We start from the raw sequence: 14,395 nt of genomic DNA, 5'->3' as shown, positions 1-14,395 counted from the left end.
CGAACAGGTGGCTGGATCACTTTAAAAAACGAAACAGGATTGTGTACAGCTGCTCCTGCAGAGAAGGCACTTCCGTGGACATTTCGATGGTGAACGAGTGGATGGAGCCACTGCTGGAGATGATTGCTGCATACAAGCCCTGCGATGTTTTCAACGCCGATGAGAGCGGTATACTTTACCATATGCAGTCCGAGCAAGCCCTTGCGTTTAAGGGTGACAGCTGTCATGGTGGCAAGCGTGGTAAAGAGCATGTGACAGCACTATTCTGTGCTAACGAGGACGGTTCCGAGAGGCTGCCCGTGCTCGATGTTGGAAAGTTTGCAAAGCCACGGTGCTTTAAGAACTTGAAGACGCTGCCATGCAGCTACAACTTCAACAAAAAGGCGGGCATGACGTCCTCGCTCTTCACAAATTAATTTTTTCAGCAGCTGGATAACAAAATGGGTGCTAAGGCGAGGAAAATATTGCTTTTCGTGGACAACGCACCATGCCACCCACCCGATACGTCCAGCCTGAGGAACATCAAGGTTGTTTTTTTCCCGCCCAACTGCACAAGCCGGCTGCAACCACTGGATGCCAGAATCATTAAGTGCGTCAAGCAAAGGTACCGGTAGCGGTTAGTGCAGCGTCGGCTGGCGGCTATGGAGCGCAGAGAGTCGGAAAAAAGGATCACTGTGCTCGACGCCATGCATTTTATTGCCAGTTCGTGGACCGAAGTGTCACAAAGCACAATTGCTAACCCGCTCAAACACTGTGGCTTTAAGAGAGAGACAGCCTGCTCTGCTGGGCACGCAACAACCTCGATGCCACTGAGGCCAATGCAGGCTTCGCCAATGATGATTTCTAGGGTTTAAACCTCACCACGACCTACGCTGAGTACGTGGAGGCTGATGAGAACGTTGCGATCTGCAGAGAGATGTCGCTGGATGACACCATCGAGGAGGCTCTGCCTAGTCCTGACACCGCTGCGACATCGGATGAGGAAGACGGCGCCACAGATGCCGTGCCTGTGCCCACCACGTTCGCCGAGGTGCTACAGCACATAGAGGGCGTCCGGAACTTCATCTGTTCACGCAATGCCGCAGAGGACCTCCGTTTGGATGTTGCCCAACTTGAGTGAAAGCTCTTGGTTCAAGGATCAAACAAGGTCCAAAGGAAACTTACCGGTTTTTGTTAAAGTTCGCGCCGGCTGACGGGAATCGCAGCAGTGGGCAGTGGAGTGCCGTAAAGGTTCGTTTCAATAAAGCATGATTGGTACCTGTACTGCTGCATTATTTCTCATCGCATTTACCTTTTTGGTAATTTGGGTTTCCAAGCCATGCAGAGTATGTTAGCAGTTTACATTGAAGTTTATCGTAAATCCGTCGCGCGAAATAAGTAGTATCTTTATAGGCAGAATTTATGTTCGGATTTTACCACGCTTTTTCGTGGTCCCAAGAAAGTCGTATAATCGGGGTTCCACTGTATTACGGAGAGCGGCACATAATTAGTACTCGAAGTTGACATGAAAGGAAAACGGTCAGATCCATAGACACGCGAAAGTGAGTGAAGTATCCTAAAACACTAATCATATTGGGGGTGAGGACTTACGGAGTCGCCATCTGTCGGAAGCGCCTACCTTGCGTACTACGAGGGATAACGCGGCACGCTCTTCATAGGTTTGGCTTACGGCGCTCAATAAAAACACCCCACGGCAGCCCTCCTGGAGATTTCTGCAAGTACTCTCAAAACGAGGGAAGTTTTGTACTGTAAAAATAATAATCTTGGGCAAACTGAAAGTGCAGAATCATTTACAAACGCTATCCCTTAACCGAATACATATGTACAGTGAATGCCACTGCGCGCGGTCGCCGCGATGGAGTCTCCTGAACCGGCTTCTTGCGTGAAAGGTAGGCAAACGCTGAAAACAAACTATGTGAAATATGCTCTTATAGTAGGCTGTCTGTATAACTGAATGGAGCACAACAGAATGAAGCCTCAACGCAGCGATCGCACGGGTTTGCAGCGAACGACAGCATGTCCGCGCACAATGATTTGCTTTTGCTGCGAGCGCGTTTTCGCACCATGCCATGAGTTTTAGGTCGCAGAATATGAGTATTTGACAGCACACAAGCAATCGTTGTTGCGTGGACGCTATCAGAGCTCTTAAAAAATCATTTCATTATAAGAGCTTTGATGCCTATGGCGACTGTGATGTGCCGTCGCGACGATTCAACCTTTTTTTTTTCCTTCTGAATTCTTGGACGTTTCAATATTGTTTCTCAAGTTGCGACGCACTGTATGTTTATCGGTGTTCTCGGCGTGCGATTTCCCACTTCTTCTTTTTCGTAATCCAGTACATTAATTCATACCACAAACATGACCCTGTGCCATGCCTTCTTTAAATGTGCTTCTTACCGCTCCCTTTCCATTCCAGTGAACTTGCGAGAATCTAGCATCAACAAGTTTGTAGATCAAATAAAGCGTCATGACATTAGCAGGCAGTGGGCGCGGACGAGCGTCTCAGTGCACATTTTCTGCTATTCACGAAACATAGCAGTCCCGACGCCATAGCAGAAATCTTCCTCGCGTCTGTGCTTGCTGCATACCCGAGTTGGAGCTGAAAGCTGTTTGCCAGTTCTAAGTTTCACGAGCCAAGCTTCACACAGCTTCATGTCCTCCGGCTACGTGTGAATAAGGCTGACACCAGGCTTCGTTGTGTATGTCTGGCACTGCACCGAGCAGTAGCCTACCATGCTGCACGCCTCCAAAAGCAGCCACTACCTATTATAGTGATTTCAAATGCTGTCAAGCAGATACCACAGGCGGGAAAACCTCACCACATAATCAGAACCACAGCGCAGCTGGAGCTTTAAACTTTCGTCTTCAGTTTGCTTCGGCGCTTCCGAAGCAGCCGACGCGGTGTGAGCCCCCATGCCACGTCACGCCGACAGTGGCATCAGCTTTTCCAGTGGTGAAGCTCGCCCCCAATAAGAAAATAAAATAAAAAAATAAACATTTTGTGAGCGAGTCCTAGCGAGTTCTGCTTACCTTATTTGTTAACGTAACGGCAGCTCATTCTTTCACAAGAAACTGAGGTGAAGTTAGGGGGTATGATTATTACACTGGGAATTATTCCTAACACTAGAACATTCTAGGTGCTAAAAGAAAAATTTAAATTAAAGTGGCTGTAAATCGGGGTTCTCATGCTCACCGCTGTGAACTCAAACGAAGTATTACTTTGAAACAGGTTTTATGCAAGCAGTAGCCTTTATTTGCAGACCCTTTATTTTCAGACACTACCAAACCTAGAGGTGATAAATATAAACGGATAAATAATGTCAATGACTCAACCTATTCAAAATCGGTATCAACACTACTGCCATCAAAGCAAGCAAACGACTGACACTGCAGTAAATATTGAGGGTGCAATAATTACTCCAGCGAAAAAAATTTAAAGAAAAAACTTGCAATTTGTGATGGCCAATGTGGGGGTGTAAGCATTATGCGAATAAATAAGGTACTTTGCTGCTGACGTATGCAAGTGACCAAGGCTGCATTATTTAGGCACAGACCTACACTCAACGTGCAGCCCCACAAAATGTCAATCAAATGTCACAATAACATTCACCAAGCACTCACCTTACATGAACCTCGCAACAGCTGAGAGCCACAATGTCTTTATCCTCTGCAGAGACCGGACTCAACTCTTCGAGGGCGTAGGCACTCTGGAGCAGGTTTTCAAATGAGCCCTCTCCCGACACCAGCTGAAAATAGTGGGTGTGCGAATGTTGCAATGCTTATTGTGGTTTAAAGGAACACTAAAGCGGATGTTGGAGCTGCATTAGTAAATCACCCTTTTACAGAACCAAAGAAAATCTTCACGGATGTATGCCAATCTGGTCAACTTACACATCAAAGACAGCGAAGCTGATTAAGCGGGTCTGTTTGCTGGCCGTTCTGAAAGATGACACAGTAGAACCTTGTTCATACGTTTTGGATAAACCACCATAAAAAAACGTACTAACTGGCAAAATGTACAACCCGAAGTAACAAAATAAATTTGGGACTCAACTATTGGTGACATCTACGTAACATGAAGTGTCGCGCCGATCATTGCGGCACGAGACGTAACCCCATGTTGAGCTGTGCTGGTCCGGCGGCCCGAAACGCGTTTTGTTGTTTTTCTGTTTTGTGGTGCTTTAAGACGGCAATGAGAAACCGAAATGAAATTGAGCTGGTGGGCAATGCCGGATGCCACCGAAGCAAAATGTGATTCCCACATTGCGCCACCTGCAGCAGGGAACGGCGGCGCGTTTGAATTATTGCCTATTAAAAGCTTGCCGTACGCTACCAATGGCACTACGCACCATGCCCTGTAAAACAGATAGGTGAAGATGTTTATCGCAATAGGTTTGGCGGCGATAACTGTGAATGCCATGTGCGATGACCCTGGAGAAGATTTGCTGGTACCGAAACAAAAAACTGAGAGCGCACTGACGTTTTCATGTGAGACATACGCTACCAATGGCACTACACACCATGCCCTGTAAAACAGATAGGTGAAGATGTTTATCGCAATAGGTTTGGCGGCGATAACTGTGAATGCCGTGTGCGATGACCCTGGAGAAGATTTGCTGGTACCGAAACAAAAAACTGAGAGCGCACTGACGTTTTCATGTGAGACATGTGGGAGCGTATTACGGTGAAGCTGCCACGGCGTGCTGTTTTCGATTGCGAGCACCTCGCGCATTTCTTTGTTTACATGGGATCTAGCAGCCAGAGAACATACCATACGATCGCAGTTTGGCAATGTACTGAACATTGTTGCCAAAAAATTTTGTTTTCCCGGAATGTATGAACCGGTAAGCTGTAAAAAGATGAGCGTAACTCTGTGTTCTTGATTGCGAACGTTGGCACCATGAAAATGTACGTAACGGGAACGTATCAACGAGGTTCTACTGTACATCAAGAAAGCTGCCTGCATGTTCCCAGTGATGGTCTGGTCGTATGGCCGCTCAGGGGCTTCCACACAGGCTGTGCTGCTGGTGGCTGCTTACTGCCATGGCTGAACATACTTCCAGCTGACCTCCAAAGTGTAGCCAGTAAAATACAATGTGAGAAACAAAAATTGCGAATTACTGGCTGAAAAGAAAGCAAGGAAAGTGTTGTCTATTCCTGTGAGTTGTATGGAAGGTAACTTTTATTTTATAATCACTTATAGTTACGCCTCAAAGCAAAATGTTGCAGTTTTGCTCAAAAGGCGAACAACCGTCAGCAATAGCGAACTATTAATCTACACAAAGTAAGGTTCGTAGTCTTATTGGCTGGATAAATTACAGTAAACATTCACTTTCTAACTAAATTAACAAGCATGGTGTCACACGGGCGCAGGCAAGCACAAAGAAATCTCACTCAATGACCATGAACACTCGCTGTCACAACGCTGGCTTGATGAAGAGTGCAAACAGAGGGAAGCAAACGATTCGAGCTGCTTCGCGCTTCAGCACGTCTCTGAAACTTGAGATTACGCAACCTCCAACACTAGGCAAGTAGAAAGACAGTGCACATGAAGTGACCAGCTAGCTTGCCTGGCCCAATCTTTGCATCCGCCACAAATGAGCTCCAAGAAAGGCCGCGTGAACGGTCTATGCGCTTAGCTGCGTTATGCACAGCCACGGCCAAGCTTGAGGAAGGGATGCGTGCTCCCCTCTCCTATACTAATATATCAGTCTAATTTGATTTAATGCTTCCCCTTAGTGTCCATTTAAAGGATGCGCCACCATGTTTGGGACACTGTAAACGGACAAGCACAAGGCACAGATCACGCGGTAGCAATCATCCTTGCAAAGTATAAACAACTGAACTGCGCAAGAACAGCTAAAACTTCAAACAGAAGTCCACACGTCTTTCCTCTTGAGGGAGCCTCGCTTCCAGCTAGAGTCAAGGTCACATGCACAAATGCCTCTAAGCAAGACGCGGTGTCTGCATCGTCAGGGACTAAGGCGCACAACTTTGGTAAATCGTCCAATGTGGAATGCACAACACTGCAACTGAGAGTGTGCCGCATAGAAAAAAAAAAAGGAGGCGGGGCTCGTGACCTAAACATCAGGCATTTCCGCAGCTGCAGTATGCGAGAAAGCAGGGAAAGAATGTCGCTAGTGGGTGACACTAGTCGAGGCGAAGGGGGAAAGTACAAGAGGCAGTAAAGCTCGCCTCTTGGCAGCATGTCAATGCAACGTTTCACTTCCTCCAATGTCCTCTAATCATGATATAATTTGAAAAATTATTGTAAAATAAATGAAGCAGATACCAATGTGCCCTGTTCCAGTCTACATAGAGAGGAGCTTACAAGGCAGTGTTCACGCGCACCTACTCATCCGACTCAAGGATGCCCCAAACCAGGAGCTTTGCAATTCAATGCACCTTTAACGTAACCAGTGTCCAGGGGTTGATAGAGGCAAGCATGGGTTCTGCGCCATTTGTTTGGTGCACCCGACCCACCCTTGGAGGCGCAGATGCGACCGTCCACGCGGTTGCCAGGCTGCGCAATACATGCACAACGTGAGGCCGTCTCCTCCGGTGCCCTCTTTCCCATCTTATTGCAGCTCTCCATGTAGCGGCCACCTCGTGCTCTCTGCCAGCGGGCAACGACCTGCATGCGCAGGTAAGCTTCCCCCCTCTACCTTCCACTAATGCGGGCAAAGTAGTGTGAGCCATAGCTCCTAGATGACGCTGCCATTCTGGAGCATCAGGTGGCAGCAATAGTCAGGAAAGTCCGGGGTGGCTAGCAAAGAAAGCTTCGCATTACAAGATGCTCCCTAGAGGGCACCCTACAACTAAAGTTGTAGGGTGCCCTCTACAACTTGTAACAGTTGTAACTTTAGTTACAACTACAACTTGTAACTAAAGTTGGCAATGGGGCCTGGTAAGGGATCCATTAAGACATTGCACCTGAGGCAATGGATGCAGCTCTACGGTAGCACGCTTGATTGACTGACCCTTAACGAAATAATGCAGGTGAAGTGGGTCTTGTCCTTTTTATCCAGACTGTGACTGACATCAGTTGCCTTCATAATGCTGTATATCATTTCAAACTAGAAACAGTGCTGCACAAGTCAATTCATTAATGCGGATAAAGGTTTCCCTAGATCTCCTTAGACTTTCACAAGAGACATGGTTGCTAAGTTTCAAGCTGTTTTTTGTAAAGATGAATACAGATGGATTTTATTTTTATTTGCAAAATGATGGCAAATGATAGTTCCCGAAGTTCATTTTGAGTGCCACACAGCGTCATGGATTTTGACAGCGCTCGCTTGGGGCTACAGAACTGTTTACGAATGAACGACAATAATGTATTCTACAAGAAGCAAAGGCTCAACCTAGCAAGTTTTGAGACATTTCCTGAGCAAACACAATCTAAATATAAAATAAACATTTTGAAATCCTTGATATCACACTGCCTTACCAGCGCCGAGGTTTGGACCTGAAATTAAAGAACGAAAACCACTTCCCTTGTTTCTTTCTGCCGTTATTGAACCCAATTGCAAAAGAAGGTTTCTCTAGTTAGACAATCATTTCCTATTGCCCTACAATGTTCCCCTACACATCACAAGGCAAATGGATAATGAAAATGGAAAAAGCAATACGCACCTGACTAGAGACAGTCTCTTCTTGTGGCAATACTACAGGTAACACAACCGATGTCGCTCCGCTGTCCTCTGCACCAGCAAATGACTTCCAACCATCATCAGCCCAGTCACCATCCTCCACGGCAGTCTTCGACGCATCCCCAAAAGCTGCAAAGTCCGCAAAACCACCCCCTTTGGAGTCACCCCACTCACAACTATCTGCCCCCACTGCGTCACATGCTTGCTCAAAGTTAGCGAAATCACTTCCTTCATCCACTGGTGCAAGCGCCGCCTCGAATGGTGGCACTACAGCCTGCGCCTGTTGAAAGTCATCAAAGCTGTCCTCCCTCTTGACGCCACTGGTCTCGCTGGAGAATGGCAGTTCTGCCGAAGCTCGGCGTGCAAGCCCGCTGGTGTCCTGACTAGTCTCACTGTCATCATCACTGTCACCTAAACACTGATTGGGCAACAATGTCCCGTTGGTGCGATCACATGTTACGGCCACCTCAGAGGTGACCGCATCATCTGCTGCTGGAATGTATTTCACGTCTGCTGCAGACGCTGGAGGTGCTGTGGTGGCAGTGGCAAAGTGTCCAAAGTCGTCGTCGTCACCGTCGTCGAAGTTGTTGGGGTCACGGGGCGGATCGCAGCTGCCAGCATCAATTTTAGTGGCGGCCACTACGCCCTGCAGGCCAAGACCGTTGCCCTCGGGCAAAGGGGTCGCCTCGAGTTCTGCCATGGTGGATCAGGGTAATGCCTCCTATCCTGGACCCCCCACGGGGCAAGATTCTGCAAACAGATCAGCGCACAGTTACAATCGCAGTCATGAACATTTCCATAGCAATTCATTTGATTGTTTAATGAGCTTTATCGTACCAATGCAATACTGTGACGAGTAGAGGCATCACAGCGGTGAGTCGTTTAAATGACAACCTAGTGTTCTTTAACACGCAGCTAAACCTAAGTACGCTATTATTTTTGCATTGCCTCTACAATGGAATGAGGCCACCATGGTGAGGAATTGAGCCCATCACCTTGCGCTCTCCATCACGTCACCGCCACTGTGACAAGTGACCAATGGGATAGAAATATGGTTCTGAAGTACTGTGAAGCTGCAACAGATGGCCTGCCAGGTGACCGTCAAATAACATGGATGCCATAAATAAATACAATTTCTTATGTTTGAAACACTGATTCGTATTTTGAGTAATGACTTTGCTCACTGTGTGTGCACAAGTCACATAATCCACAATACGACTTGTGACAAATATTACAACGTTTAAGTGGTTATGCATCATGCATACGGATGCATTTGGTACATGTCTTCTACGTGGACTGTTCCAAGACAAGGACAAGCAAAGCATGCCAGTAAACAAATTGAACCTGCAACAAAGAGTAGCAAGGGGCCTACGGTCGGTGAGGAGCAACGAATGCAACAGATGCTTCTCCCACAGAAGTGTGCTGCATCCGATCTCCATTCCTACACTTGCACGTGCATTGCACATACACACACATAAAACGCTCTTTTAAATCTGCCTGAGGCACCAAGAGCTGTCGGCCCTGTGCCACGCCAGCAAACAAAACTACATTAGCGGCACATGCACAAGAGCAGTAGCGGCAGGGTTCGTGCAAAACATTTCACACAGAACTCAAGGACAATTAGAAGATTTCAAGGATGCCAAAGACAAGATTTCAAAGAGGGGGAAACAAACCTCATTCGTACACACACACTGAAAAAAGAAATTACATTTCTTAGCTGCAATCTTTTGCAAATAAGCAGCTGTTGAGTTCAACGCACACTTCAAGCTCTTCAAGTCACTTTTCTAAGTTGACTTTCCCATTGCAATGATGTCAGCCATCTTGTGGCCTGATTGTTACTAGTGTCCCACTTCAGCTGAAGGTACTTGATGTGTTTTAAAGTCAAATGACTGAAAGTTACTTTCCGCCAGGTACTTTTAGAGCCTGAAGCTCAAAAATGGAGTCACGATGCTTGCAGTGCGAGCCAACTAGCAAAAAACTACAACAAAATGGTGGCACAACTTCGTATGGTTTTGTCTAGCTCTGCAATGGCGGTGATGTTCATTGGCAGCTGCGGACACGTCACATTTCAATCATCTGGTGACACTCTAGAAAGAAAATATCTAGGACTGTTTGCTGATAGACGTCTATGACGTAGCCACTATGCGGAAGGAGCACAGGTATTTTCAGAGAGTTTCAAAGGCCCTAGAATCTCTTTTTTCGAATTGAACAGTTTTCAAGGACTTCAAGGAGGTGCAAGAACCCCGAGTAGCAGGCAGTATGGCGAAGCCACCAATAAAAACGCACAGCACTAACGCACCACAGAAGTGTTAAGAACCATAACCATTGGATGTAAACCCAGCAAACATTAGATGCTCACCAGAACACACCACTTGTCCAGCTCGAGCGGCGACCACTAAGCAATCCACAGGAAAACAAGTGTAATGCAAAACGGCCAGAGCTCTTCAATCATACTGTTCACAAAACTCCCATTGTGGATGGTTATTGGGCAAAAAATTCACCGTACAGCGTGTGGTGAAAGATAAAGGCACAGTGTAACTTATGCCATAACAAGAAGCCCACGTGACTGGTGAAAAAAATGGAGGTCTCCTTATTGACATACAGAGGGCAAAGCCACCTACAATGTGCCTTTCCTGAGCAAAACAAGCAAACAGATTTCAAGAAATGGATCTATGGGCACATTAAGAAAAATACTGTGCAAACAGGATTTGCAATTAGCGCATTTATTCTATTGTTATTGTCCTTTCACCCAGATTTGTCATTCTGGGCATTTCTTAGCAGGCAGTAGAAAGTGTATTGAGATGAAGGTGAACGTTCACTTTGCTGCAAACTGGTGGCGCATTCAATGACTAACCCCTGCAAATTGAAACCTAGAGCATGCCTACAGTTCAATGCGGTGCTTTGGCATGGGTCAGCAATGCACAAAGACAGGCTCCACAACTAGAAACTGGCCCGGTCGTTACTCTAGGTCGGGCTGCACAACTAAAAACCAGCAAGGACCAAAACCAAATTTGTGGGAGCCACACGGGCCCCGCTTTCGTGGAATATGTTGCTTCTTTTGCTAGCTGAAAGGCAGTTCATTTGGTGTCATTCTAGTGAAATATACAGGGAAAATGCACGTTCGATTCAATTATTGGGGGTGTACCAATAATGAAGGTATGGTATTGGAAACTTTATGAATATGTTTGGTGGCTTTGTGCCTATCTCATCTGCTCCCAATGAGAGTTCGTGCACTTCTACACCATTCTAATTTTCCTGATGCTGCCAACATCTTATTTCGTTTATTGTGCAGGGCGACAGAATTGTCATTTTACTTATTATCTTTGAGGGCAGCATCAGCCCACCACAGAAGTCCAGAGATGGCCGCAGGCCACTAAATATCTGCTTGCAAACTCATGGGCTGTAACTTTCTTGAAAGATGGTCGAAGAGTGAGAGAGTGTTCTCCAAGGTTCCGTTTGTAATTCACTTGCTGTTTTCCATGTATTTATTGTCACATTTCTTTGTAAACATTTTTTGTTCAGGGTCACATGCTGCACAGGCCTGCTCTATATTCCACTTCGCTAGTTCCTCACGACATTGTGGAAGCTACGGGGTTCTTTGACCAATCAGGAGCACTCCATAATCGGGGCCCTCTACAGCATGTCATGTGTTTGCTGACAGGATGAGGATGATAGCATGAGGCACACCATAATAGGGGGCTCCTGATTTATTCCAACAACTTGAGTTTTTCTCGTTTTTCTTTATATACACCTATATCTAAGTGCATGAGCATTCTTGCATTTTGCCTCCATAGAAATACGACCACCTCTGCCGGGATCGAACCTGTGACCTTGAGCTCAGCGGCGAAATGCCATGGCCACTGGACTACTCTTGTGCATGCTTTGCAATTGTAACATGCTCTCGGCCAGCCTTTATTACAGAAAGGCAGCTTTACGCCAAGTCAAACAAGTTGGTCTCTCTAAGTGAGCAACTCTTCCGATACTCCTTTGCAAAGTGGTTACTTACAGTTCAATGTCAAAGTGTGGATTGAAGCGCACTCCCTTTGCTTTTCAACTACACTTGTCAATTAACAAATCGGGACTGCCACAATATTTGGCACAAGAATGTAGCGACACTGCTCCCGCAGCAGGCATCACATCCTGATTATACAGGGAGCACTGGAAAGTCACCTAGGAGTGAGGCTGCAATAGCAGAAAATTGATAAGACATTGCATGAAGCAATCCCCTTACTTATCGTCACCGCGATAACTCGTACATTAATCTAGCAGCAAATATTACTCATCATTCGCACTGCATAAGTGCTACTGACCAATGAATGCAACGAGTGTGGCCTTTTCTATTTTCACAATGACAGCGCACTGATAAGACATGGTCTACGTGAAGCAATCCCAACTGTTCATCATCGCCATAAATACTTATACAATAACAACACAACAAATAAGCAGCTTGTTGAAATCTCAAAATAAGCCAACACAAAGGCATCTGGCAGTCCATCGTTTGGTACACATTCGCAGAAAATATTTCGCATGCCGATTCCACGCCCCAATTTTGTCCGCGATTGCGCATTTTTCACGAGCTTGCGAACTGGGACACTCTTGGGAGATCAACCGAACGGCTTCCTTTGGATGCGGGCCTTTTAGGGGCATCCGTGGGACTTATCTCTGCCATCTGGAATTATTTATTTTTCGCATAATTACAACTGACTCAACGTGGTGGTGATGGTATCTTTTTTTTTACTCTTTCGAACACAACGGAAACACACACACACACAAACAGGGAGTCCGGCATGGGCCACTAGCGTTATCAAGGAGGCTCTGAGGAAGCCTATTCTGAGCGACGGCGGCTCGCATTCAATGGCCGTGACCGATAAAAGGAGTCCGCCGCCAGACATGCCCGAGTCTAAAACGATCATTGTTCACTGTGCGTCGGGTACCCACGCACTACTGTTTCAAGGGATGCCGTTGTGCTGCTTCACCATTGTTTTTTTCGTTGCGCAGCCGCTAACGTTTTTCCAACGTCTCAACAAAACAAATCAAAATGACCACTAAGAAAACGACGGGCAGCTGCAGCAGGTGCAATCCTCGGGGACACCTCCCTGACGTAGTCTCTCCGCCCCCTTTCAACGACGGCAAAGAGAGGTCCGGCGTCGGCCGCGACAGCTGCTCAAACACACCGCCAAGCGCGATCGAGAACCGGCGGAGCACACTACGGCTCTCAGCACTCAGCAATGAAGTCCAATCAACCAGTGTGTATCTAGTATAGCGAAATATTACTACGTACTACCGGCTTAACACAAGCGATCAACCATGTATAGTACGTTAACGCGACTTCTATGTGTGCGCGGGTGAGCGTCACCTAGAAGAGTGAAAAGAACGGAGAAAAAGCAAAAAGTGACTACCTAACATGAACCAGCAGGTTTCCGCCCAAAAGCGGAACTTGCGTCTGCTACGAGCGTAGGGGATTCTGAAACAAGCGCGAGTAAACATCTCTCGTCGAACACCGATATGTTCGATAATCTGAACACTGAACTGCAGTAAAGTTAACACAATTATCACGCCGCAAACATGATTAATCAACAGCAAAAGCAGCGGCGAGACGTTACAGCAACATGCATTACGTCAAATCCAATTTGTCGACGCGAAAGAATAGCTCCGCTGACTAATATGATATCGCCAAGTGTACGCGGAATTCGCTGACACATGCACCTAGATTTAATGTGTATAATGTATTGCTAGCAACCTCCAAAATATGCGAATGTTTAGCTTGTCTCGAGAAAAATAATAAAGGTTGAAGTTTCCAGCTGTAACTCACTTATTGTGTGCTTGACGGCCATTTTGATTTCGCCGAAAGCTGCCGGCGCGCCCCCTTTCCCACCCCACCCATGTGAACAACGTTGGGTGTGAAAACTATCATAGAAACGCATACAACACATACATTACGAATAAATGTTAAAAGTAGAAAATAAGCCAATAATAATATTTTCGTTGTGCGCTACTAGCGCTACTGTGATGCGGTATCAAAATTATACGTTTACAATAATGGCCTCCAAGATTTTGTGGCGTGCGCGCGCCGCCCAATCTTGAAGGCTATCTCACGACACGCTTGATCGGCGGAGCCAAGCCTAGCTACATTCTAGCCACTGTAGCCTAGCTAAGCTGGGAACGCCAATCCATTCTGTGGTCAGTTTCTGCTTCGGCGTTCTCTGGTGATTTGCGGTCGTTCTGAGAGGAGTAGGGAAGCCGGTCCAGTTTCGCTCGTCGTTGCAAACGCCAACAACATGGTAAGCACTGCGTTTATTTTCTCAGCCACATGAATTACGTTGGATTCCGGCTATGCAGTGGCACAGGTTAGAGCTGATTAAAGCTTTAAGCCAAGCGTCCAAGTTTGGAGGAAGGACCGAACGACTTTGACCTTGGGGCTGCACAATCACTTGTTCGGCCTTCGTGCGAACTTCTTGAAGACTCATTCTTTAATATGCAGCGTAAATAGCGCACATGCTGTGAAGAGGGAATGACGCAACTGAATGTTTGTGTACATACGTGCGCGTTGTTTACACTGTGTGTTCGAATACAAGCTAGCAAGCCAGCAGAATTAAGTGTCGGTCCAGATCTCTATAGGGGCGCTGTGCCGGTGTCCGTCAACGAGATGAAAGGAGCGACTAATGAACAGTTGACGCAGGCGCAGCAGAAGCTAGGGCGGTCGCTTTGCATACGCACTGTTTACGGCATTTGTGTCGTGCCCGTCT

The 14,395-nt window shown here is 46.7% G+C and overlaps 2 protein-coding genes across 8 annotated transcripts in view; one reads left to right on the top strand and one right to left on the bottom strand.

Annotated features, from left to right (window-relative positions):
• The window catches only part of Afti (aftiphilin), a 28,773-nt gene extending 15,274 nt beyond the window's left edge, over positions 1-13,499 (bottom strand). For 5 of the 7 annotated variants that reach the window (XM_050181201.2, XM_050181203.2, XM_050181204.2 and 2 more), the window contains exons 1-3: positions 13,462-13,499; positions 7,633-8,399; positions 3,622-3,746 (exon numbers count right to left, since the gene is read on the bottom strand). In XM_050181201.2, the coding sequence (XP_050037158.1) occupies positions 3,622-3,746; positions 7,633-8,349 (842 nt within the window). In that variant the 5' untranslated portion in view covers positions 8,350-8,399; positions 13,462-13,499. Of the gene's footprint in view, positions 1-3,621; positions 3,747-7,632; positions 8,400-10,008; positions 10,073-13,048; positions 13,068-13,461 lie in introns of those variants that run through there. The other 2 variants (XM_050181202.2, XM_055072550.2) reach the window with 2 other exon arrangements.
• A 321-nt stretch (positions 13,500-13,820) lies between these two features.
• Positions 13,821-14,395, top strand: part of LOC126533987 (malate dehydrogenase, cytoplasmic-like) — a 29,434-nt gene continuing 28,859 nt past the window's right edge. Inside the window, exon 1 of the mRNA XM_050181207.2 lies at positions 13,821-13,930. Coding sequence (XP_050037164.1) covers positions 13,928-13,930 — 3 coding nt within the window. The 5' untranslated portion in view covers positions 13,821-13,927. The remainder of the gene's footprint in view (positions 13,931-14,395) is intronic.

The sequence above is a fragment of the Dermacentor andersoni genome, chromosome 7, assembly GCF_023375885.2.
Source record: "Dermacentor andersoni chromosome 7, qqDerAnde1_hic_scaffold, whole genome shotgun sequence".
Lineage (NCBI taxonomy): Eukaryota > Metazoa > Arthropoda > Arachnida > Ixodida > Ixodidae > Dermacentor > Dermacentor andersoni.
Note: the sequence above shows the minus strand (reverse complement) of the source record. Positions and strands in the feature narration are given on the sequence as shown.